Raw genomic sequence first — 24,191 nt, 5'->3', positions numbered from 1 at the left:
TATTTCCACAGAACTCAGAAGCTCCTCCTGGCTCACCTGCATCCTCAAATAAGCCTTCTGTCCAGTTCTAATCTCCAGCCCATCGACCTCCGCTGGAGGAATGGGGGCCAGTGCTGGAAGGCCTGCGTGTTGGTCACCCAGTTTGCAGTCCACATAGAGATGTAGGGCAGGGCTGGCTCTGGAGGGGCCTCGGAGTCGCAGGAGAACTGTGTGTGTGCGCCCATCGGCCAGGCCTGCTTGCTGTAGGTTCACGGCATGGACTTTGCCATCCTCCCGCTGGTACCGCACCAGTACTGCCCAGGAGGGGAGATCAGTATGGGCACTGTCCTCCCATCCCCTGCCTCCCAGTTGAGCCTTGGATCAACTCTGCTGGATACATCTCTAGAGCCCCCATCCCTAATTCTACTATGTAACTCTCAACACCTTGTATGTAATAGGTAGACAATAAATGTTTTTCAAATTGGTTCAGAGGCCGGGCGTGATGGCTCATGCCTGTAATCCTAGCACTTTGGGAGGCCAAGGTGGGCAGATCACCTGAGGTCAGGGGTTTGAGACCAGCCTGGTCAACGTTTGAAACACTGTTTAATTTTTTATTTATTTATTTTTTTTATAGTTTCTTTCTTATCAAAAACCAGACAAAACGCTGTTTCTACTAAATTACAAAAATTAGCCAGGCTTGGTGGTGGGTAGCTGTAGTCCCAGCTACTTGGGAGGCTGAGACAGGAGAGTAGCTTGAACCTGGGAGGCAGAGGTTGCAGTGAGCTGGGATTGTGCCACTGCACTCCACCTTAGGTGACAGAGTGAGATGCCATTTAAAAAACAAAAACAAAAACAAAAACAAAAAAAACTGGTTCCCATATAGTCTAGCAGTTAGGATTCCTGGTTTTCACACAGGTGGCCCAGGTTCGACTCCTGGTATGGGAACCAAAATTAAAAAAATAAAATAAAAATAAAAAATTGGTTTGGAGACTAAGACTGTCTTAGCCTTCAGTGGTATCAGATGACTCTATCCTCTCCTAGGGTGACAGCTGGTTTTGTGCCCACTGAACTGTGCCAGGGATCTGAAGTACCTTTCTGTATCACTGCTGAGGCAGAGACATGCCTCACCCTCCCTCCAGGCATCCCAAGTACAACCCATCCCTATAAATACCAGGCCTCAAGCTTCACCCTATTGTTTGGTACCTGGCCTCTTAAAGCACCTTGTAAGCACCCCATACCAGATGCCACTGATGTCTGGACACAGCCAGATGGGACCATGGTCCCCAGTGAGGCCAAGGAGAATTAGGAAGCACTTGGGAAGTAGGGATGAGGGAAGAGTGCTCAAGGGGGTCACCATTGCAGGAAAGGAGATGCCCACCAGTCACCTTTGTTGATCTTGCCTACAACAGAGGCCTCCAGCCATCGTGTGTTGTCTTGGCGCGAGTAGAGGCCAAAGAGGACACCACCCTGCTTGGGGGGCAGGCGGAAGGTAGACAAGAGGTAGATGTCCCCAGCAGTGAGCAAGGCTGTCCGGATCTTCTCTGCCACAGCCACCATCTGCCGAGACTCGCCCACAGTCAGCAGGTCAATTACTGGTCAGGCAGGGGTTGTCAAGGTTAGAGACTGGGATCAAATGCTAAGGTATGCCCTCCCCTGAGCCCACATCACCCCCTACCCCCACCACCAGGCAGCGTTAGTCACCTCAAAACTCAACTCTTGTTCTCAGAGGACAAAGGCACTGTGCCTTCCTTTCCCCATTATTGCCTACTACCACCTTCCAGGAACCTGCAGGCTTGAGGCTCACTTAGAAACAGAAACAGCACCCCACAAATTTGAGATGACTCCACCAGGTGGCGCAAGGGAGATGCTGTGCTGATACCCCGCAGGAGTGGCACCTGGTGCCCACAAGGCACAAACAGGAGGCAGCTTCTCTTTCCACTGCTGGATTTGGCTCGTTCCACACCCTAGTGTCCCTACTCCCATCCTAAAGGCACATCACAATCTCGCTGGATAAGAACAGCTGCCCACTGAGGGCTCTGACCCTCCCACCATCTGGGCTCTGTCCTGTGGGAATGTAGGACCCAGCTCCTCTGCCTCCTGTGTCCTGGCCAATCTGTGGTTTTCCCTCCAGCCAGTAAAGAATCTATGCCTGTGTCATCTGCTCCAGCTACCTCTCCCACACCCATGGGACCACCCCACCACCAGACCTCTGGGAGAGCCCAGCCTTCTTGGTCCCCACCCCCACCCTGTCCTTGGACACCCAGGAGCACAGGGGGATGAAGCCCAGGGACCTACACGGTACACCCACGTTCAGGCTGCTCTCCCAGACCCTGGGGTGTCTACAGATGTTCAGACACCACCCCAGCCAGGCAGTCTGAGCATCCAGTTCCTGAGTCCTCTGCCCTGGCCTCATGCCTGACCCTGGCCCGTTCTGACTCCCCCACTACCCTCTGGAGCCCACTCCTCTCCACCAGGCCATCATTTCACCAATTCTAGGCAGTCTAACGTTTTCCTCTGGCTCAAGTTCTGGACTCTTCTTCTCTCTCCTTGCCCACATGTTCTCTGCTACTTGGGCTGGGGGCAAATGGGAAAGAGGCAGAGTGGTCTAAGAGGATGGAGACAGGCTTACCCTGCAGGTCCTGACTGGCAGATGTGAAAGAGCAAAGGAGGAGAAGAGCCAGGGCCCCCCGAAGTTCCTGCGTCTCCATGCTGCTCAGCCGGCTCACTACCCCTGGCAGGCAGGCAGCTGGGAGGGGAAAAGGCTAGGCGGAGAGAGCAGGAGCCGGGGGGCGGAGGGACGGAGTCGGAGGGGGGGCCAGCAGGCGGGTGATGGGGGGGGGGGGCTGAAACAAAGAGCTGCCAATCACCCTGCAGGCATCATCAGCTCTGGGAACCCGGGGCACAGGGAAAGTCCTGGAGGCCTCCCTGCCTCTTACCTCCCCCTAATGGTCCTCTCGCAGTTGCCTCCCTTTCCGCAGTCATCACACTGTTGGGGGTCTCAGCACACAGCGCTACCAAGTGCCACTGTTTTCTGGAAGCCACGACTGTGGAAGGCAAGAACGCCTACCAGGGGCAGTGCTAGACAGTGGGCATTATTCCACAGCTGGCAGGAAAGGATGCCAAGGGAGTGGCCAAAACTAGCTTGCTATAGTGCCCAGGAGGGATGCCCACATGGCATGAAGTTTGCTGTTCTGGCGGAGCAAGTGCTCTTTATTAGGGTGGGGGTCCCCTGACACGTGCCTGTTTCTCCATTTTCCCTCATTTCTAGGAAACTTTGGGAGTCTGGAAGCGTCTGACGGGAACTGGAGAGTCTAAAGCAGTGGTCAGTGAGGTCGGAGTGAAGAAACCAGGAAAGAGGAAAGGGACACCAGGGACAGGCACAGAAGACAGGGGGACAGGCCAGGAGCCAACGACCAGACTGTGGAACCCTGTAGGTACTAGCGGACGGTCCTTGACCCGGATAAAGCAGAGGGGCGCCTGAGTTCCCATTACCTAGGCAACAGCCTGCGAGCCTCCACTCTCCTCCCCTCCCCCACCCAGGCCCCAGTCCGGCGTCCGCTCCGGCCGCCGCCACCGCCCCTGTTTTGTTTCCATGGCGACAGGCGGCGCAGGGCCTGCTCCAAACATAACGCGCTGTGGAAAACATGCTGCTCGGGGGATCCCCCCTCCGCAGTCCCCGCTCTGGGACGAGCCCCGAGGGGCCCCAGAGCAGTACACGCCACGTGCAGTTTGGCAAGAGCCCCCAGACCTGGCCCAGGCGCACAAGACCCCGCTCTCCCGGGCCTGCCGCGCCGTCGGGGGTTCGGGACTCCACTCAGCCGAAGCGCCGTGACTTTCCGAGGCGCGCCTGGCTGACAGCGCTGTCCCGCTATGGGGCCCGCCTCTGGGTGGGCCGGCGGCCGTCCTTCCCTGAGGCCCGCGGCCCAGTCCCCCGCAGTGCGGTTGCCAGTCGAGCCAAGAGAAGCCTCACCTCCCCGGGGACTTCCCCATGCCCCCTGCCTGCCACGACCCGAGGGGCGGTGGCGGGGGGCGGGTCCGTGCAGGGGAGGGGAGGAGCACAGAAGGAAGTGTTTCCGGGACAGAGGGCGGGCAAGATGGCGGCGCCCATGGAGCTATTCTGCTGGTCAGGGGGTTGGGGCCTGCCGTCAGTGGACCTGGACAGCCTGGCCGTGCTGGTGAGGGGAGGCGCCTTGTTCACTGGGGAGGGGGCCGAACTAGCCGAGCATCCGAACTTTGTCAGGGCTACTCAGCACGGGCGCATTGGGAGAAACTGAGGCAGTCAAAGAGCGTACGTGGCCCCTATGGGCTCAATGCCCTGTGCTGCAGTTTTCTAGGTTTCATGCAGCAATGACAAGACGCCTGGTCGGGAGTTCAGGACATGGATTCTAGTCCTTGCTCATCCGTTAACTGGCTGTGTGACCTTTGGACGATTCTTTTTCTTCTCTGGGCGTTGTTTCACCATCCGGAGGTTTACTAGGCTGGACTATCTCAGGGACCTACTCTGGCTTGGAATTCTTGCCTCCTCCTCACTTAACAGCATTTACTGAGCCTATTGTTTGTTGGACCAAACGACTCACAGCCAGGCTCTGTAGAAAGAGCTTAGCAATCAGACAGACTTAGTTAGCTTCGTTTATTCATTCACTCCTGCTTTGGAAAGCATCTATTATACTTTTTCCAAATACTAAATATTGCCATGCAAAGATGAATAAAATTTGGTTCCTTCCCTTGAGTTTACACAAAGGCAGATAGGTAAGTAAGTAAATGTAAGTAAGTAAATATAGTAAAATATTCAGGTATAAGTAGGAACGGACCACAGATTGTGCCACAGAGGAGGGCATGATCAGTGCCTCCAAGAAGAGGGATACTTGTTAGGAAAAACTTCTGAGTATAAATGTTCACCAGGTAGATGACAGGGGAGGAGACAGAGGGAAGGATTTTCCTGACTAACATATAATCATGGACATGTCCATAATCTCTCTAAGCTCTGTGTTGTCCATTTGTGAAATAGCAGTGGTAGTATCTTCCCCTTTTTTTTTCTGGACTAGGATACTAAGCATAGGGCATGGCACATAGGTATTCAATAAATGTTATTTCTCTTCTTGATACCCCTTGTGGGGACCATGGCCCTGCCCTTCTGCCTTCTGCTTCATTCCCTGCAGACCTATGCCAGATTTACTGGTGCTCCACTGAAGGTGCACAAGATCAGCAACCCCTGGCGGAGCCCTTCAGGTACCCAGTATCCTTTGGGGGTGAGCAAGGGTGTGTAAAAGGGGAGGAGCACGAGATAGGCAGGAATGTGTTGCAAATATGTGTGAATAGGCAGCTAAGGGCCTGGTTGGTATACTTCTCTCTCAATGTCAGGAACTTTGCCTGCACTTCGGACCAGTCATGGAGAGGTCATCTCAGTACCACACAAGATCATCACCCACCTTCGAAAAGAGGTAGGTGGCTTGCATAGAGGGGGCTGCCAGTGACAGAAATTCAGTCAATTCTGTACAATACACATTTATTGAACGCAAGACATATGCCAGGCTAGATGCAGGTGACCCAGAGCATCAAGGAGCACACAGTCTGATGGCGGAGATACACACAATGTTGCTGTGATGTATTAAAGCAGTCGGCAAGAGATGCAGCTCAGGGCACTATTGGGGTATCCAGAAGTACAGAGTTTTCTGCCCGTCAGGCAGGAGGGAGAGGAGTACAGGCTGAAAGAGACCGGAAGACAGCAGTTGGCCTCTAATGGTGGGACTGGGAAGAGATTTCTTTTCTTTTAGAGATGGAGTCTCACACTGCTGGTCGGGCTGGAGTGCAGTGGCGCAGTCTGAACTCACTGTAACCTCTGACTACAGGGTTCAAGGGATTCTCCTGTCTCAGCCTCTGGAATAGCTGAGATTATAGGTCCCAGCCACCACGCCCAGCTAATTGTATTTTTAGTAGTTACGGGGTTTCACCAGGATGGCCAGGCTGGTCTCCAACTCCTGACCTTAGGATTCGCCTGCCTAGGCCTCCCAAAGTGCTGGGATTATAGGGTGAGCCGCCACACCCAGCCTGGAGAGAGATTTCTAAGGGCCACTTCCCTGTTTTCAGGGACTAGGTTGGGCTAGACATGAGGCTCAGGATGGACAAGGCTTAGAGCCAGGTTGGAGAAGTTGAAAGAGCATTGCTAGAGGAGTGGGCAGGCCTAGGCTATGCTCTTTACTCTGCCACTGACTGTGTGATCTTGGGCAGGCCACTTGACCTCTCAGGGCTGTGCACTCCCTTATTTGTAAAACTAGAGGGCTGAGCCGGCACGTTTTCCCAGGGTTCTTCTAGCACTGATGAGGGAAGAGGGAAGCCAGTGTCAGAATGGGACACTTCCTCATTTCTACTCTCCCAAAGGTTAAAGACCTGGGGAATTAATGCAGAGGCCTGGAAAGAGAGGATCCAGATAAAAGCCAAAGTTCCTGGCAGGGCCGCGGCCACTGCCCTGATTCCTTAGGTGTGAACAGAGCTTTTCCAGCTCTCAAAGTGTTCTAAATTATTTCCTAACACGGGTGGGCATTGAGAGAAAGAGATTTTTACCCCCCATTCCCCAAGGACAAACAGAGGCTCAGGGAGATTTAAAGATCATGCTCAAGAGGTTATCTGGGGACAAAGCTTACTCAGGATGTGGAGGGGGTGCTGAGAAGCAGGGACTGGAGCCTGGAAAGGTAGGGCAGGCTGAGACCTGGGGGTATGCGTGGAATGTGTATGTGGTAGTGGTGCCTGGGCCATGGAATGAAGTAGAAGAAACAGCCAAGAGCTGGGCACTGAGGGAACAAGCTGGGGGGCCCTGGGCGTGGGTTCCCTGGATCCAGGGAGTGTGAGGATGGCTTTCCCTGGTTCCTGAGGCAGGGACTGAGTCCCAACTGCATCTGAGCTCTGCTCTGCTAGCTTTGTGGTGTCTGGATTGGGGAAGTTACTGTTAGAAAGTTGCCGTCAGCAGGCGTCCTTCCAGCTTTCCATGGAAATTCTGGGAGCTGCTCCTAGTTTGCGGCCGGGCCTTCCGTCCTTCTCCCCAATGGACACAGGACCTTGACGGCCAGCGGGCTCCAAGGCCCAGGCCTTTTGCCAACAGCAACAGGCTACTGGCTGGGCCCAGGCAAGGGGGCCTTGGCAGGAAAAGTTCCTTGTTGTACCTCCACTACACTCAGAGGCCAGTGAGGGGGGTACCAGACAGGACTCCTTCCTCCCAGGTGAAGTGCCCCTGCAGCCCCCCAGTGTAGCCCATGGATGTTTCCTTTACAGAAGTACAATGCTGATTATGATCTGTCAGCTCGGCAAGGGGCAGACACCCTGGCCTTCATGTCTCTCCTGGAGGAGAAGCTGCTCCCGGTGCTGGTGAGTGTGCCCAGACCTCCCAGCATCCATGGCCAGCAGGGGAGGGGTTGGGTGCACACATACCCACACACCGGCTCAGGGCAGCATTCGGTGTCAGGAGCCCACCTTGAATCAGACAGGTGCACTGGCTCAGACCTGCCTGTTTCTTCATGCCTACTCAATCCAGGTACATACTTTTTGGATAGACACCAAGAACTATGTGGAAGTGACCCGGAAGTGGTATGCAGAGGCTATGCCCTTTCCCCTCAACTTCTTCCTGCCTGGCCGCATGCAGCGGCAGTACATGGAACGGCTGCAGCTGCTGAGTGGGGAACACAGGCCTGAGGACGAGGAAGAGTTGGAGAAGGAGGTAGCTCTGAGACAGGGGGTTGTTGTAGGAGATGAGCCCTAACGATGATGGCCAGGAAAGGGAGTGCCTGGAGGGGAGTTGGCACTGTTCCCGCAGCTGCAAGCCTACCCGTGTCGTCCTACAGCTCTACCGAGAGGCTCGGGAGTGTCTGACCCTGCTCTCTCAGCGCCTGGGATCTCAGAAGTTCTTCTTTGGAGATGCGTGAGTCTGACTCCAAGGGGGTCAATGGGTGGCTTGGAAGAAGATGGGGGTTCAGGTGGAGCGGCTGGGGCTGGGGCTGGGGCTGGCCCAGGCTCTGGATAGGAGGTCCTTGGGACAGATACTGGCCCTGGTGACAGTGGGGCTGTGTGTGGGGCTGGAGCCTTCTCAGAGGTACAAAAGCATACAGTGGAGGGCAGCCGGGCACAGGAGGGGCCTGAAGGGCTGTGGGGCACTCAATGTGCCCTTTATGCAGCCCTGGGATAGAGTCCTATTCAGGGCCAGGCTGGCGCCACCTGGGAACTCTCCCCATACCAGGTCTAGAATTGTGTGTCCTGTCCTTCCCTGGTGGCCGCCTGCTGCCCAGGGCCCACCTCCCGGGGCTGACTCTTCCTCCAGCTCCATCTTCACCCCTCTGTGCCAGTGGTTCTCCTCCACCTCACCCTTCTCTCTCTGCCCAGCCCTGCCTCCTTGGACGCCTTTGTCTTTAGCTACTTGGCCCTGCTCCTGCAGGCCAAGCTGCCCAGTGGGAAGCTGCAGGCCCACCTGCGGGGGCTGCACAACCTCTGTGCCTACTGTACCCACATCCTCAGCCTCTACTTCCCCTGGGATGGAGGTAAGGGGCAGATGGGCGGGGCAGCCCTGGGGAGAGTGGGCAGGGATCCAGGAACAAGTTCCCCAACCCACCTTCCTTCCTTGACCCTCAGCTGAGGTACCACCCCCACGCCAGACACCAGCAGGCCCAGAGACTGAGGAAGAGCCGTATGGGCGCCGGAACCAGATCCTATCTGTGCTGGCAGGGCTGGCAGCCATGGTGGGCTATGCCTTGCTCAGCGGCATAGTCTCCATCCAGCGGGCAACGCCTGCTCGGGCCCCAGGCTCCCGGGCCCTGGGCATGGCTGAGGAGGATGAAGAGGAATGATTGGTCCTCACGCTCCCAGGACTGGTTTTTCTACTCTCATGCATTCCAGAGGCCCCTGTGCCTCCTCAGTGTTGGTACAGACAGAAATGGGGTGCTGCCCCCAGAATAAAGCCACTCACACTACTGAGCTCAAACATTTTCTCCTTTAAGGGCTGCCATTTTTCCTGGCTGGTGCCACAGGAGCCATCTGGGTCCTGAGCCTACCCACTGGTGCTGTAGGGCTTCTGCCCTGAGGCTGACGGTGCTGCCCCACGGCCCGGTTCTGCATCTCCAGGAAACACACACAGTCCCCAGTTTTGGGCCCAGCTTTCCTAGCCTCTCCTTTTCCTTACCCTCGCCCCCATCCTGCGCCTGTACAGACAGTGAGCTCACCCCAGGCCTGGGCCCGGGCCCAGTTTCCACAACAGGCAACACACAGTGCATGCTGACATCAGCATGGGGCTCGCGGGACACTTGGGCTTTCTGATCTTGTTCGAGGGGCCTCCAGCCCCTGGCACCACCTAGAGGGGAAAGTGAGTCACCCAAACCACTACTCCTGGGCTTACGTCACTGTACGCTCACCCTGGCCCCGCTGTGCCTCTAGCCACAGACAGTGTATGCGCTGACTCCGTCCCTTTAATGCCCAGGCTGAGCCCAGTGCCTCCTTGGGTATCTGCTCCATCACTGGCGACGCCACACGTAGGTGTGAATGGAGTAGCCAGGTGAGATCGTCTCCAGGAAGCCCACAGCAGGATCCTCGATGGTAAGAGGCACATCCTTAGAGGAGCTAGAAGCAGGGAGGAGAAGCTGAGAGTGTGATCCTGCCAAGGCCCCCACCCTGTCTTCAGCCACTTCCCAGACCCCGCCTTGCCCTCACCGGTTCAGCACGACCACAACGGCAGAGCCGTCAGGATGCATCAGTGCTACTGTGTCCAGGTCGTTCTTCTCACTGGCAACCAGCCCCACTCTCTGGGAGCCCTCAGGAATGAACTTGCTGAATGTGGGAAACAGACATGGTCAGGGACTCTGGCCCTCGGGGTACCTCCCGTGAAACCCTCATCTAAGAAGTCACCCACCCACCTACCTACCCCATAAGTCGTGCAGAAGCTCTGCCCTAGTTGTCTAGGCCCAGAGCCATGCTGCTGGCCGCTGACCCTGCCTTTCCGCATCGCAGCCCCAGCCTCAGGCATTGGGGTTGTCTGTTGCTACCTACTCACTTCCTGCCTCCATGGTGCAAGAAGGGATGGGTGGCCTCTCCCAAGGTTCCCACCCTAAACACCTTCCTGCTCCCGCATGGTGTAGAGTGATGTAGGAGATGATAGGCCTGGTATGGAATGAAGGTGCCCGCCCTCCACTCACCTGAAGTGGCCAAGGTGGTAGAACATAGGCTGTTTGTAAAACGTGTCCTTGGTGATGTCTACAATGATGGGGCTGTCGACAAAGTTACGCACCCAGTTGGGTCCTCCTTCGGGGTTCAGGGCGAGGTTCCAGTCAGTCCAGCCGACCACGTGGTACAGGAGGTTCTAGACAAAGAGACAAAAGGCTCAACACTGGGGGTCCCCAGAGAGGGTAGGTAAGGGTCACATGAGGGAGAGGGGGCTGAGGGTAGCTCAGCCCTGTGACGAGTGCACTGTCTCCTTAATAGCTAAGGAGGGGTCGTGAAGACTGAGGCATCTCAAGGGGAGCTGAGGCAGGTGCAAGTGCCTCAGTAGTTGCAAAGGGGCAGTGAGGTGTGCAGACCTGTGAAGGAAAGGCAAGACAGAAAATCATGGTTCCCCAGAATTGCCCAAAGGGACAGGCTAGCTGGGGAGAAGGTGGAGAGGAAGGTCTTCTGTCCGTCTTTGGTGAGACCAGGAAGGGGTCTGAGGTCTGCTCTGCAGGAAGCGGGACTGGGGTGGCTTACCGTGATGATGCTGTGGCTGTACTGCATCCCTCGATCCCAAGAGCCTAGCCGCACACTCTGCTCCCAGAACTTGGAGCCCACACAGGCCTCTGAGGCAAAGAGCATGGTGTTGGGGAACAGGCGGTGTGTCTCCCCTAGGGTGGCTTTGGCTGGAGCCAGGAAGTCCAGGTACCAATGTACAGCAATGCCATCAACATACTGAGCTGCCTCTGGGTCTGTCAGTACCTGCAAAGGAAGAGCCACTGACCCTGGACCCTGCACACAGCTTTCTGGAACTTCTAGTTCCTCTTCTAGGAATCCTGAAGAGGAGTGGTGGGAAGAATGCAACTAGAGAGGTTATGGGAGGGATGTCTTTTGTTTTTGAAACAGGACTCACTCTGTCTCTTAGGCTGGAGTACAGTGGCGCAATCACAGCTAACTGCAGCCTTGACTTCCTAGGCTCAATCAGTCCTCCTGCCTTAGCCTCTTGAGTAGCTGGGACTACCAGGGTACCACACCCAGCTAATTTGTGTGTGTGTGTGTGTGTGTGTGTGTGTGTATATATATACATAGTAGAGATGGGGTTTCACCATGTTTCCCAGGCTGGTCTTGAACTCCTTGGGTTCAAGTGATCTGCCCACCTTGGCCTCCCAAAGTGCTGGGATTACAGATGTGAGCCACCACCCCTGTCCTAGAGAGGTTTAACGTGACAACTGTGGGGATCCGTGGGGCCCTGGAGGTCCAGAGAGATGGTGCTCTAGGAATCCATAATTGAGCTGAGAAATCTCCCTGAGTTTGGGAGCCAGTCATTTGGATGCTAGATTTGGAGGTCACTGGGGCACCATGGAGGTCCGGGCCTTACCACCTGCGCCCAGTGGGGCAGCAGCAAGCGTTGGTCATCCAGCATAAGTAGACGGACATTGCGGTGAGTACTGTTGGCAAGGGTAGGACCTAGGTCACGGGCAATGAAGTCTCGCTGATGTTCGGGGGTGAAGCCCAGGCACTGGAAGGGGTATCCACTGAACAGCCCAGCAGAAGGCTCATTTTCAGCTGTCACTGCCCAGAACTGTAACTTGTGCTCAGCATAGGCATCCAGAAACCTGGCACGAGAAAGGTCATGAATGATTCGGCCAAGAAGGTGGATCAGATCGGCTGGGTATGGTGGCTCACACCTGTACTCCCAGCACTTTAGGAGGCCAAGGCCAAGGTGGATCACTTGAGGTCAGGAGTTCGAGAACAACCTGACCAACCTGGCAAAACCGGTCTCTACCAAAAACACAAAAATTAGCTGAGCATGGTGGCGGGCACCTATAATCCCAGCTACTTGGGAGGCTGAGGCAGGAGAATCACTTGAACTCAGGAGGCTGAGGTTGCAGCGAGCCAAGATAGCACCACTGCACTCCAGCCTGGGTGACGGAGTGACAGAGTGAGACTCCTTCTCAAAAAAAAAAAAAAGAACGTATACCAGACAACTGGAGAACAGGAAGAAGCCTGGTGGAGTTGGCAAGATTGACAGGCCCAAGTCTGCAAGCCCAAGAAGGTAGAAAGGTAAGCTGAGGAGAGGCAGATCTGGAGGTGAAACCAGGTTGAGGGTTGGGACATAGATCAGGGTGGCCAAAGGGGAGGCCACTTCGGACCCCTCAGCCTTGCCAACCCCTTACTTCACAAAGTATCTGGCCCAGGTCTGGTGGTAGATGCTTCCGGGCTGACCCTTGAGTGACCCCTTCCCATTCACTGCTCCATTGGTCTTGAGCCAAGTAGGTGATGTCCAGGGGCTGGCAAAGAGTGAGATGGGACGATGGGACAGCTGCAGGGCTCGGTGAATCAGGGGTATCTAGAGCCAAAGGCAGTGAAGAGAGAAGCACCCAGAGTTGGAACACATACTAGCCCAACTAGTATATCAGGTTCAGCCATCAGCCCCCACCCTCCCACCCCGGGACAAAACAACTGGGCACAAAATATCTCTACGGGCAGGCCTCCCCTTCAGCGTCTCGAACCCCAGTCATCAAGGCCATCAGGGCCAGAGGCAGCCGGAAAGCTCACCTTGAGCCTGGTATCTTCCTCTGGAAGGCTGAAGTTGTACAACTGAAAATCGTCAGGGGTGTCTGCATAGGTGTAGACGCGGATGGAGAAGTCACAGCTGGCCATGGGTACCCGGATGATGTTATATTCGATTCCTAGAGAAAAAGATGACCAAGAAATGGTAGTCTAAGTCAATAGAAGAGTATGGGACTCTGTTTATCCCTTGCCAGTGCTAATAGTCCCTGAGACCAAAAGGAACTTGGGCTTGAGGGTTGGAACCTGCGGAGGCTGGCACCCGGGTGAAGCACAGGCCTTTCTGAGCCTGAGTCCATAAGCACTTAACAGATGACTGGTGGGGAACCAAATGTCAGGGATGGGCTGAAGTCAGGGTCTAAAGGTCAAAGAAAAGTGTGGGCCAGGTGTGGTGGCTCACGCCTGTAATCCCAGCACTTTGAGAGGCCGAGGTGGGCGGATTACAAGGTCAGGAGTTTGTGATCAGCCTGGCCAGCAGAGTGGAACCCCATCTCTATGAAAAATACAACAAATTAGCCAGGCATGTTGGCGGGTGCCTGTAATGCCAGTTACTCAGGAGGCTGATGCAGGAGAATTGTTTGAACTCAGGAGGCAGAAGTTGCTGTGAGCCGAGATCAGGCCATTGCATTCCAGCCTGAGCAACAGTGTGAGACTCCATCTCCCCCCAACACACACAAAAAAGAGAGAAATGTTGGCCGGGCCTCGTGGCTCACACCTGTAATCCCAGCACTTTGAGAGGCCGAGGTGGATGGATCATTTGAGGTCAGGAGTTCAAGCCTAGCCTGACCAACACAGTGAAACCCTGTTTCTACTAAAAATAGAAAAATTAGCCAGGTAGTGGCGGGGTGCGCCTGTAATCCTAGCTACTTGGGAGGCTAAGGCAGGAGAATCACCATAGCCTGGGAGACAGAGGTTGCTGTGGCATGATCTAAGCCACTGCACTCCAGTCTGGGCATCAGAGTGAGATTCTGTGTCAAAAAAGAAAAAGAAAAAAAAATGTCACTGGTACTATGTCACCTCATCCCCTTCCTCCTCACCTTCTTCAGAGAAGTATGATTTAAGTAGCAAATTCTGGGCAGGGAGTGACAGGGCAAGGATGTTGAGAGCAGCAGCATCTGTCATGGCCCCTCCAAATCCCTTTATTTTCTGGAACTTCTGTTCTGGCTGCAGGGTCAGCAGCAGGCCTGAGGACATCCACAGGGAATAAGGCCATCAGTGCCCAGGGAGAAATTCCGTGGTGATCACTGACACTGTTTACCTCTAGGAGGACCCAGCCTGGCCCGGGGGTGAGGGCTGTAGTGGTTACCTGTGCCCGTGCGATTAGCCTGGATGGTTCCCGTACTCAGTTCCATCCGACGCCCACTGCGTGTGCTCTCATAGCGGCTGAAGGTACCCAGGGCAGGAAAGGTCAGGGGGTCAACAGAGTCACAGTACGTGGCATTGCAGACACAGACCACCGAACTATAGCCGAAGCTTTTAGGGATGCAGGGACGGGCACCTGGGAGGGAGGGAGCACAAGCGGGCATGAGGTCTGATGAAGACGTGGGGACAAACACAGCTGCTAGGTGAGACTGAGCACGGTTTCAAATATCCTCAGCCCAAAGCTGCTCTCAGTCACTCAAAAGGACTTATTGAGCACCTACTCAAAGTCTACCACCAGTTTACTAGAAGGCTGCCAAAGGACTATAAGGCAGAAGGGAGCCTCTGTGTGCTACCTTCCCACCGCCTTGACTCACTTACCTGATGCCCACGACACTGCCTGAAGTAGAAGCAATCCTGTGAGGCTGGCGGCCATGATGCTTATCCTACCTGAGGGCTTGGGACATTCCTGAAGACAGAATGAGGAGCGGCTGAGAAGCAAGCCCCTCTACCTCTCAACTGCTCTCCTGGGCAGGGCTTGGCTGCTTAAGGGTGCCCATGGCCTAGTCTCCCACATTCATTAGGACAAGACCCACAGACACCTGGGTGCAGCCCTCCCTGCAACCCCTCTGGTGACAGCTCTCTGCCCGTCCCAAATCAGGAGGCTCCCCACCACTCTTCCCACCCATTTCAACTTCGACCCCTCCCTCCACCTGTTTCTTGCTCAAAGAGCCACGATGACCCTGCATTCAAAGAGAGCCTGTCATTCACTGAATTCCAGTGCCAGGATTCCAGAAGCTGTGTGAGGAGGCCGATTGGGAGCTCTTGCTCTTACCTCTCTCGAAAGACGTGAAAACTCCATCACCTGAGGGTCACTGGATGAGGAAAAGACCGCAGGCGTTCCAGAGTCTCTGAAGGATAGAGGATCCACTAAACAAAACAAGGATGCAGGTACCTACCTTAGCTTATAAGCTCTAGGTTAGCGCTGCAAGTAATTCCGGCTTCCCTAAGTGACGGGTCATGTGATGACTGGGAGAGTCACATGACACAGGAAGTGAGGCAATTGCAGCCATATATGTAAAGGGCAACTGGCTCCCTCCAGGCTGTTGCAGATTACAGACACTCTATAAAACTCTGGAGGGCATGTGTGAGTGACAACTTTAGGAAGAGTCTAGTAACACCGATTTGGCTGGAGAATGTGGTAGAGACTCCTAAATCCCAGAGGATGGGAACCACAGCAGGCACACTGTTTTTGATAAAAATGTCGAAAGGTACAAATAAAGCTGATATAACAGTAATAAAAATTCGGCCGGGCGCCGTGGCTCAGACCTGTAATTCCAACATTTTGGGAGGCCAAGGCGACGGATCACGAGGTTAAGAGATCGAGACCATCCTGGCCAACACAGTGAAATCTCTTCTCTACTAAAATACAAAAATTTAGCTGGGCATGGTGGTGTGCATCTGTAGTCCCAGATACTCGGAAGGCTGAGGCAGGAGAATTGCTTGAACCCGAGAGGCGAAGGTTGCAGTGAGCCAAGATCGCGCGCTGCACTCCAGCCTGGCGCCTGGCAACAGAATGAGACTCTGTTTCAAAAAAAATAAAAATCACTATGCAATATGCCGAAGCTACCGAGATATTGAAGACAGTCTTTGCCTTATAGAGGTGTGTGAGGCATGGAAGTCAGACACACAGATATTTACAGATAAAGACAGAAACGGTAACAAGTGTACATGGAGAGCTCTCCGAGATGGGGAGGGACCATTCGTGGGTAGGGAATTATCCAGGATGGCAACACACAGGAAAAAGTGAGGGTGATTATTAGCCAGTAAAGTGTAGGGCTCAAGGATGGTCGGATGCCGGCAGTGGGATGGCAGGACTGGAGGGAGGGAGAGGTCCGCACGGCTCCTCTGCGGCATCCCTTGATTCATCATCAGATGCAGATTGTAATAACTCATCTTCCTTCCTCACATGACAGGGAGGCCTGTAAAGTAGTTCAGAGACCGGAAAGTGTTGTATAAAGCCGTATTGTCAGTGAACACAAGGAGGAAGTTCTCTGTGCTGTTGCCTCATGAACCACATCAAATGAGATTTAGCGGGAGTGGCACACACAGTCACGACCTGACTAACCGAAGCGCTCAGACTATTTCCTTGCCTGGCAAATGGAGGCAGTGCCACAACCTCAAAGAGAGGTTACTGCAGTCCGTGAGGTAAATGCAGTGCCTGGCCACCGTGGTAGGTGCCCGGGAGCTATTTGTCTGCTATTCTATCCTTTTTTTTTTTTTTTTTTTTTTGAGACAGAGTATTGCTCTGTCGCCAGGCTGGAGTTCAGTGGAGTGATCTTAGCTCACTGCAACCTCCAGCTCCCAGGTTCGAGTGATTCTCCTGCCTCAGCTTCCCGAGTAGCTGGGACTACAGGCCTATGCTATCATACCTGGGCTCATTTTTGTATTTTTAGTAGAGATGGGGTTTTGCTATGTTGGCCAGGCTGATCTTGAACTCTGGACCTCAGGGGATCTGCCCACCTTGGCATCCGAAAGTGCTAGGATTACAGGGGTGAACCAGGACACCAGCCATCTTTTTTGTTCTTTAAATTATCTCAGTGAAGTCTTTCCAGATACACTCCAAGCAAAATTGACCATTTTTTCCTCTAGTTTCCTCCAGTAATTTTTTAAAATTTTATTTTGGAGATGGAGTCTCATTCTGCTGTGCAGGCTGGAGTGCACTCCAGAGCACGCAGTGGCACGATCTTGTCTAACTCCAGCCCCGACCTCCCTGGTTCAAGCAATTCTCCTGCCTCAGCCTCCTGACTAACTGGGATTATAGGTGTCCACCACCATGCCCAGGTATTTTTTGTATTTTTAGTAGAGATGGGGTTTCACCATGTTGGCCAGGCTGGTCTCAAACTCCTGACCTCAGGTGATCCACCTGCCTCAGCCTCTCAAGGTGCTGGGATTACAGGCATGAGACACCACACCCAGTCTCTCCGGTAATTAAGTACAGTCTCAGTGAGACTCAAGGTTGGCATCCTGGCTACACCATTTACTGGATGTTTGACCTTCATTAAATCAATCACTCTAAGCCTCTGTTTCATCTATTAAAGGGGGGTGCTAACTCCTACCTCATAGAATGGTTGTGAGGTTTGAGTGTGATAAGTGTCTCTAGTATAACGCCAGGCACTAAACATTGCAACATATTAGGCCTATGTTCCTGGAGTTCCCTGAAGGAATGTCTCACTCATTCTAAATAGCCTCATATCCTCATAGACAGCCTGGTACAGAGGTGGGTGTCAAGTTGTAGAGCTGAACTAGGTGCTTCACTGTGTCCGTCTCCACCCCTTCCAGACTTCCTTTTTTTTTTTTTTTTTTTTTTTTTTGAGATGTAGTCTCACCCTGTCACTCAGTCGGGAGTGCAGAGTGCAGTGGCCAATCTCAGCTCACTGCAACCTCCACCTCCCGGGTTCAAGCAACTCTCCTGCCTCAGCCTCCGAAGTAGGTGGGACTACAGGTGCGCCCTGCCACGCCCAACTAATTTTTGTATTTTTAGTAGAGATGGAGTTTCACCATGTTAGCCAGGCTGGTCTCAACCTCCTGACCTCAGGTGATTCACATGCTTTGGCCTCCCAACATGTTGGGATTACAGGTGTGAGCCACTGCACTCAGCCTGATTTCCTGCTTTTCTGGGAAACGTTGCACAGGACTTGTTCTGAGTAGGGGAGGTAGTATCTCTTACGTTACTTCCCTCAAGTTCATTCATCTCACTCACAGATATTTCCTGAGCATGTTCCACATTTGCCTCTCCTGCTCTAGTGAGTTTAGAAGTCCAACCGTCTCCTTCGTCTTTCCCTCTGCATACAGCCAGTGAGCCTCTTCTTTTCTGGCCAGATACTGAGCAATTTTTTTTCAGACAGGGTCTCGGTATGTTGCCCAGCCTGGAGTGCAGTGGCTAGATTTCGGCTTAGTGCAACCTCTGCCTCTCAGGCTCAAGCAATCCTCCCACCTCAGCCACCAGAGTAGCTGGGACTACAGGCGCACACACCATACCTGGCTAATTTCTGTATTTTTCGTAGAGACAGGGTCTTGCTGTGTTGCACAGGTTGGTCTCAAACTCCTAAACTCCTTCAAAAAGTGCTGGTATTACAGGCATGAGCCCTCCCCCTCCCCCTCCCCATCCCCCTTCCCCTTTTTCTGAGATGGAGTCTCACTCTGTTGCCCAGGCTGGAGTGCAGTGGCATGATCTCAGTTCACTACAACCTCTGCCTCCTGGGTTCAAGCGATTCTCCTGCTTCCATCTCCCGAGTAGCTGGGACTACAAGCGCATGCCACCACACCTGGATAATTTGTTGTATTTTTAGTAGAGACAGGGTTTCACTATGTTGGCCAGAATGGTCTTGATCTCCTGACCTCATGATCCGCCTGCCTCAGCCTCCCAAAGTTCTGGGATTACAGGCATGAGCCACCGTGCCCGGACATTTTTTTTTTTTTTTGAGATGGCATCTCGAACTGTCGCCTGGGCTGGTGTACAATGGCACAATCTCGGCTTGCTGCTGCAACCTCGCCCTCCCAGTTTCAAGTGATTCTCTTGTCTCAGCCTCCCAAGTAGGTAGGATTACAGGTGCCCGCTGCCACATCAGCTATTTTTTTCTATTTTTAGTAGAGATGGTGTTTCACTATGTTTGCCAGGCTGGTCTCGAACTCCTGACCTTGTGATCCACTCGCCTCAGCCTCCTAAAGTGCTGTGATTACAGGCATAAGCTACCGTGCCCGGCTAATTTTGTATATATATTTTTTAATCTGTTGAGTGTCTTCTAATAATTTTGTATTTTTAGTAGAGATGTGGGGGTTCCTCCACATTGGTCAGGCTGGTCTTGAACTCCCGACCTTAGGTGATCTGCCCGCCTCGGGCTCCCAAACTGCTGAGATTACAGGCATGAGCCACCGCACCTGGCCTTGTTTTTTGAGATGGAGTTTTGCTCTGTTGCCCAGGCTGGCGTGCCGTGGCATGATCTTGGCTTACTGCAACCTCCTCCTCCTGGGTTCAAGCGATTCTTCTGCCTCAGCCTCCCAAGTAGCTGGGATTACAGGCTCCTGCAACCACACCTGGCTAATTTTTATATTTTTTAGCAGAAGTTGGAGGTTTCAGGCCGGGTGCGGTGGCTCAAGCCTGTAATCCCAGCACTTTGGGAGGCCGAGGCGGGTGGATCACAAGGTCGAGAGATCGAGACCATCCTGGCCAACATGGTGAAACCCCGTCTCTACTAAAAATACAAAAAATTAGCTGGGCATGGTGGCACGTGCCTGTAATCCCAGCTACTCAGGAGGCTGAGGCAGGAGAATTGCCTGAGCCCAGGAGGCGGAGGTTGCGGTGAGCTGAGATCGCGCCATTGCACTCCAGCCTGGGTAACAAGAGCGAAACTCCGTCTCAAAAAAAAAAAAAAAAAAAAAAAAAGAAGTTGGAGGTTTCTCTATGTTGGTCAGGTTGGTCTCGAACTCTTGACCTCAGGTGATCCACCCACCTTGGCTTCCCAAAGTGCTGGGATTATAGGCATGAGCCACCGCACCCGGCCTCATCCACTAAATTCTCAAAGTGTCTCCTAATCATTGTCTTTATTTATTTTTTTATTTATTTTTATTTATTTATTTATTTTTTTTGAGACGGAGTTTCGCTCTTGTTACCCAGGCTGGAGTGCAATGGCGCGATCTTGGCTCACCGCAACCTCCGCCTCCTGGGTTCAGGCAATTCTCCTGCCTCAGCCTCCTGAGTAGCTGGGATTATAGGCACGCACCACCATGCCCAGCTAATTTTTTTTTTTTTTTGTATTTTTAGTAGAGACGGGGTTTCACCATGTTGACCAGGTTGGTCTTGATCTCTCGACCTCGTGATCCACCCGCCTCGGCCTCCCAAAGTGCTGGGATTACAGGCTTGAGCCACCGCGCCCGGCCTCATTGTCTTTATTAAAGATGCTCCACACGGATCACAAGGTCAGGAGTTCGAGACCAGGCTAGCCCATATGGTGAAACCCCGTTTCTACTAAAAAATACAAAAATTAGCTGGGTGTGATGGCACGTGCCTGTTGTCCCAGCTACTCAGCTGGCTGAGGCAGAAGAATCACTTGAACCCGGGAGGTGGAGGTTGCAGTGAGCCAGGATCATGCCAGGGCACTCCATCCTGGGCCATAGAACCAAGACTATCTCAAAAAAAAAAGAAAAAAAGAAAAAATATATATATACGCCCTACAAATTTCCAAAATGCCCCTAGGGGGTGCCTGAGAGCCACTGCCCTAGGTGCCTCTCCTCAGACACCTAGGCCTCACTGCAGGTGGCCACTAGGGGCATACTAGGTGGCCACAATCGCATTCCTGTCCCCTAACTTGAAAAAGAGTTAGCTAAGGCCTGGTGCAGTGGCTCAAGCCTGTAACCCCATTTTTTTTTTTTTTTTTTTTTTTTTTTGAGACACCGAGTCTCTCTCTGAAGCCCAGGCTGGAGTGCAATAGCAGGATCTCAGCTCACTGCAACCTCTGCCTCCCAGATTCAAGTGATTCTTGTGCCTCGGCCTCCCAAGTAGCTGGGATTACAGGCCCCTGGCACCATGCCTGGCTAATTTTTGTATTTTTAGTAAAGATGAGGTTTCACCATATTGGCCACGCTGGTCTCAAATTCTTGACCTCAGGCGATCCACTCGCCTTGGCCTCCCAAAGTGCTATGATTACAGGTGTGAGCCACTGTGCCTGGCCAACCCCATCATTTTAAGAAGCTGAGGTAAGAGGATCCCTTGAGGCCAGGAGTTCAAGACCAGCCTGACCAACACAGGAAGACTCTGTCTTTACAAATTTTTTTCTTGGTAGACATGGGGTTGCCCACGTTGGTCTCAAATTCCTTGACTCAAGCAATCTGCCCCTCTTGGCCTCCCAAAGTGCTGGGATTACAGGCATGAACCACCTCTCCACTACCCACATGCTTGAATCACCTCCTCCAACAGGCTACACTCCATCTTGCCACTTCTGTCCCCTCTGCCTTGAACCCTTTCTTATTCACACTGTCCTGTAAAAAAGCCTGTCTTGTACTAAAGCCTCAGCCTTAGTACTACTGTCATCAGAACCATTTTTCTGACACCCCTGACTGGATGTTAGGCGCCCCTACTATGCACTCTCCAATTCACACATAAAACAAATATTAATTGGATATTTTCCATGTGCCCATCACTGTTCTCAATTCTGGGATACAGCAAGGAATAGGATGATAAAGGGGGTTATGAAATTTATGTTGTAGTGTGGGTGGTAGACAAAACCAAAAACAAACACACAAACAAAAACGGATTTCAGATGATAGCTAAGAAGGAAAACAAAGTGGGCCAGGCACAGTGGCTCACGCCTGTAATCCCAGCACTTTGGGAGGCCAAGGTGACAGATTACTTGAGGTCAGGAGTTCAAGATCAGCCTGGACAACATGGTGAAACCCTATCTCTAGTAAAAATACAAAAATCAGCTAGGCCTGGTGGCCTATATTCCCTGCTACTCAGGAGGCTGAGGCAGAATGGCTTCACATCACTGCAGTCCAGACTAGGTGACTAGGTGACAGAGCAAGACTCCATCTCACAAAAAAAAAAAAAAAAAAAGAAAGAAAGAAAAGGAAGGAAAGAAGGAAAACAAAGAAATAGTGAAAGCATGGAGAGTGTTGGAGCAGTGTGAGTGAGATGGATAGTGGTAAAATGTGAGCTTGAAGAAGTTAGAGGCCAGATTGTGTACGGTCTTGGTGGCCACAGAAAAGAATGTGAATTTTGTTCTAAGACAGAAATTCACTGTAGAGTTTGCTGCAGGGGAAATGACAATATCAGATGTGTATTTTTATTATTTTATTTATTTATTTTTGAGACAGTCTTGCTCTGCTGCCCAGGCTGGAGTGCAGTGGCACTGTGATCTTGGCTCACTGCAACTTCCACTTGCCGGGTTCAAGTGATTCTCCTGCCTCAGCCTCCCAGGTAGCTGTGATTAAAGGCACACATCACCAAGCCCAACTAATTTTTGTATTTTTAGTAGAGACGGGGTTTTACCATGCTGGCCATGGCTGGTCTTGAACTCCTGACCTCAAGTGATCCATTCGCCTCAGCCTCCCAAAGCGCTGGGATTATAAGCTCGAGCCACCATTGCCCAGCCCAGATATGTGTATATATATGTATATATATGTATATACATGTATATATATGTATATATATATGTATATACATATATATACATATATATACACACACACACATATATACACACATATATATGTATACATATATATACACACATATATATAATTACTTTTTTTTTTTTTTGAGACGGAGTTTCGCTCTTGTTACCCAGGCTGGAGTGCAATGGCGCGATCTCGGCTCACCGCAACCTCCGCTTCCCGGGTTCAGGCAATTCTCCTGCCTCAGCCTCCTGAGTAGCTGGGACTACAGGCATGTGCCACCATGCCCAGCTAATTTTTTGTATTTTTAGTAGAGACGGGGTTTCACCATGTTGACCAGGATGGTCTCGATCTCTCGACTCGTGATCCACCCGCCTCGGCCTCCTAAAGTGCTGGGATTACAGGCTTGAGCCACCGCGCCCGGCCCAGATGTGTATTTTTAAAAGATCACTTCAGCTGCTGAGTAGAAATCAGACTGTAGGAGGCAAATGTAGAGGGAGACTAGCGTTCAATTACAGCCCCTTCTTTGCAGCCCCACTCTTCCCCACAGCTTAGCCTAGTTAAGGCTTATTCTTTCAGAATTCAGCCTGAATGTCTCTTTTAAGAACCTCATCCCTTGGCCAGGCATGGTGGCTCACGCCTGTAATCCCAGTACTTTGGGAGGCCCAGGCAGGTAGGTCACGAGGTCAGTTCAAGACCAGACTGGCCAACATGGTGAAATCGTGTCCCTACTAAAAAATGCAAAAATTAGCTGGGCATAGTGGCTCGTGCCACCTGTAATCCTAGCTACTTGGGAGGCGAGGTAGAAGAATTGCTTGAACCTGGACCCGGGGCGGGGGGGGGAGGTTGCAGTGAGCCGAGATCGCACCACCGCACTCCAGCCTGTGCTGCAGAGTGAGACTCCATCTCAAAAAAAAAAAAAGTGCTGGGATTACAGGCTTGAGCCACCGCGCCCGGCCATCTTTGTAACTTTCTTTCTTCCCTGTGTTTCAGACAGTGTCTCTCTCTATCCTCCAGGCTGGTCTCGAACTCCTGGGCTCAAGCGATCCTCCCGCCTCAGCCTCCCGAGTAGCTCCTTTGTCACTCTTATCACTGTTGTGATTAATTGTACTAATGGCTTAATGGCAGTCATACCGCCCAGCTCATCAAAGGCAGTGGCCGGCCAATCGTCAGCGGGCAGGGTAGGGACCAGTCCGTCCTGGCTCCCATCTGCAGCCCCAGTGCGCATCCCGACTCCGGAGCTAGTCGCCGCGCTCCGGGAACGTTTGCCACATGTCTGAAGAATGCATGAATTATATAACCTTCTTTCCACTCAACCCCTCAAAAAGCAAGTGGATCCAAGTACTTTAAACCTTTTTTTTTTTTTTTTTTTTTTAGACGGAGTTTCACTCTTGTTGCCCAGGCTGGAGTGGAATGGCGTGATCTTGGCTCACCGCAATATCCGCCTCCCGGGTTCAAGCAATTCTACCTCTGCCTCCCTAGTAGCTGGGGATTACAGGCATGCGCCACCGTGCCCGGTTAATTTTTTGTATTTTTAGTGGAGACGGGGTTTCTCCATGTTTTTGGCCAGGCTGGTCTCGAACTCCTTACCTCGGGTGATCGGCCCGCTTCAGCCTCCCAAAGTGCTGGAATTACAGGCGTGAGCCACCGCGCCCGGCCGAATTTGAAGACTTTATAATCTCTTCTTCATTAGTAAAATTTGACTATCCTTACCAGTAAAAATAATAATGGTGGTGAAAAAGGTTAAGTGCGAACGCAGGGAGGGCACAGCTAAAATCCAATGGGCGAAATACTTACACCGCCTACCGTCGGGGAAGAGAAACAGCAGCCCCAATGGGAGGCAAAAAGAAATCCCACCGCAGCCGCCACAGGCGCGTGGGCGGGACTGGAGCCTGGGGCCCAGCGCAGTAGCTGCGGAAGCCAGGATGCAGCCGCAC

The 24,191-nt window shown here is 52.6% G+C and overlaps 3 protein-coding genes and 1 long non-coding RNA gene across 13 annotated transcripts in view; 2 read left to right on the top strand and 2 right to left on the bottom strand.

Annotated features, from left to right (window-relative positions):
- Positions 1 to 79, top strand: part of LOC101044660 (uncharacterized) — a 7,025-nt gene extending 6,946 nt beyond the window's left edge. Inside the window, exon 3 of the long non-coding RNA XR_746146.3 lies at positions 12 to 79. This is a non-coding gene — a long non-coding RNA (uncharacterized LOC101044660). The remainder of the gene's footprint in view (positions 1 to 11) is intronic.
- Positions 1 to 3,989, bottom strand: part of THBS3 (thrombospondin 3) — a 13,379-nt gene extending 9,390 nt beyond the window's left edge. Inside the window, exons 1-5 of one of the 4 annotated variants that reach the window (XM_003937786.4) lie at positions 3,950 to 3,989; positions 2,916 to 3,023; positions 2,609 to 2,725; positions 1,365 to 1,571; positions 37 to 293 (exon numbers count right to left, since the gene is read on the bottom strand). In XM_003937786.4, coding sequence (XP_003937835.2) covers positions 37 to 293; positions 1,365 to 1,571; positions 2,609 to 2,725; positions 2,916 to 2,961 — 627 coding nt within the window. In that variant the 5' untranslated portion in view covers positions 2,962 to 3,023; positions 3,950 to 3,989. Of the gene's footprint in view, positions 1 to 36; positions 294 to 1,364; positions 1,572 to 2,608; positions 2,742 to 2,915; positions 3,599 to 3,949 lie in introns of those variants that run through there. The other 3 variants (XM_039459888.2, XM_074389975.1, XM_074389976.1) reach the window with 3 other exon arrangements.
- On the top strand, positions 3,514 to 8,934 carry MTX1 (metaxin 1). The gene is made up of 8 exons (XM_003937798.4): positions 3,514 to 4,154; positions 5,139 to 5,208; positions 5,341 to 5,420; positions 7,246 to 7,338; positions 7,505 to 7,687; positions 7,812 to 7,888; positions 8,347 to 8,501; positions 8,593 to 8,934. Exons 1-8 carry the CDS (start codon positions 3,624 to 3,626, stop codon positions 8,805 to 8,807), a joined length of 1,404 nt encoding a protein of 467 aa, XP_003937847.1. The 5' UTR covers positions 3,514 to 3,623; the 3' UTR covers positions 8,808 to 8,934.
- On the bottom strand, positions 5,469 to 24,191 carry GBA1 (glucosylceramidase beta 1). Of its 7 annotated transcripts, none has more exons than XR_005576740.2 (12): positions 14,918 to 15,110; positions 14,464 to 14,551; positions 14,030 to 14,221; positions 13,761 to 13,907; positions 12,712 to 12,845; positions 12,330 to 12,502; positions 11,531 to 11,768; positions 10,690 to 10,914; positions 10,146 to 10,309; positions 9,664 to 9,780; positions 9,369 to 9,573; positions 5,469 to 5,684 (listed from the first exon to the last, which is right to left on the bottom strand). XR_005576740.2 is itself a non-coding variant. In XM_074389979.1 (12 exons), exons 2-12 carry the CDS (start codon positions 14,942 to 14,944, stop codon positions 9,468 to 9,470), a joined length of 1,611 nt encoding a protein of 536 aa, XP_074246080.1. In that variant the 5' UTR covers positions 14,945 to 15,012; positions 24,052 to 24,191; the 3' UTR covers positions 8,932 to 9,467. The 7 variants fall into 7 exon arrangements, 6 of the variants coding, with proteins under 6 accessions (XP_074246080.1, XP_039315824.1, XP_039315823.1 ...); XM_074389979.1 differs by lacking the exon at positions 5,469 to 5,684 and adding an exon at positions 24,052 to 24,191 and having other exon boundaries at positions 8,932 to 9,573; positions 14,918 to 15,012; XM_039459890.2 differs by lacking the exon at positions 5,469 to 5,684 and adding an exon at positions 24,052 to 24,116 and having other exon boundaries at positions 8,932 to 9,573; positions 14,918 to 14,993.

This window comes from Saimiri boliviensis, chromosome 19 (assembly GCF_048565385.1).
Source record: "Saimiri boliviensis isolate mSaiBol1 chromosome 19, mSaiBol1.pri, whole genome shotgun sequence".
NCBI classification, from domain to species: domain Eukaryota; kingdom Metazoa; phylum Chordata; class Mammalia; order Primates; family Cebidae; genus Saimiri; species Saimiri boliviensis.
Note: the sequence above shows the minus strand (reverse complement) of the source record. Positions and strands in the feature narration are given on the sequence as shown.

Excerpts from the sequence above, each read along its gene's own strand:
- GBA1 (XM_074389979.1), bottom strand. The coding sequence starts at position 14,944 with ATGGAGTTTTCACGTCTTTCGAGAGAG. Across the intron at positions 10,915-11,530 it reads TGCCCCACTGGGCGCAGGTG|GTACTGACAGACCCAGAGGC; the intron begins GTAAGGCCCGGA and ends CTTCCTTTGCAG. Across the intron at positions 9,574-9,663 it reads GTTGTGGTCGTGCTGAACCG|CTCCTCTAAGGATGTGCCTC; the intron begins GTGAGGGCAAGG and ends CCCTGCTTCTAG.
- MTX1 (XM_003937798.4), top strand. The coding sequence starts at position 3,624 with ATGCTGCTCGGGGGATCCCCCCTCCGCAGTCCCCGCTCTGGGACGAGC. Across the intron at positions 5,209-5,340 it reads CCCCTGGCGGAGCCCTTCAG|GAACTTTGCCTGCACTTCGG; the intron begins GTACCCAGTATC and ends TCTCAATGTCAG. Across the intron at positions 8,502-8,592 it reads CTACTTCCCCTGGGATGGAG|CTGAGGTACCACCCCCACGC; the intron begins GTAAGGGGCAGA and ends CTTGACCCTCAG.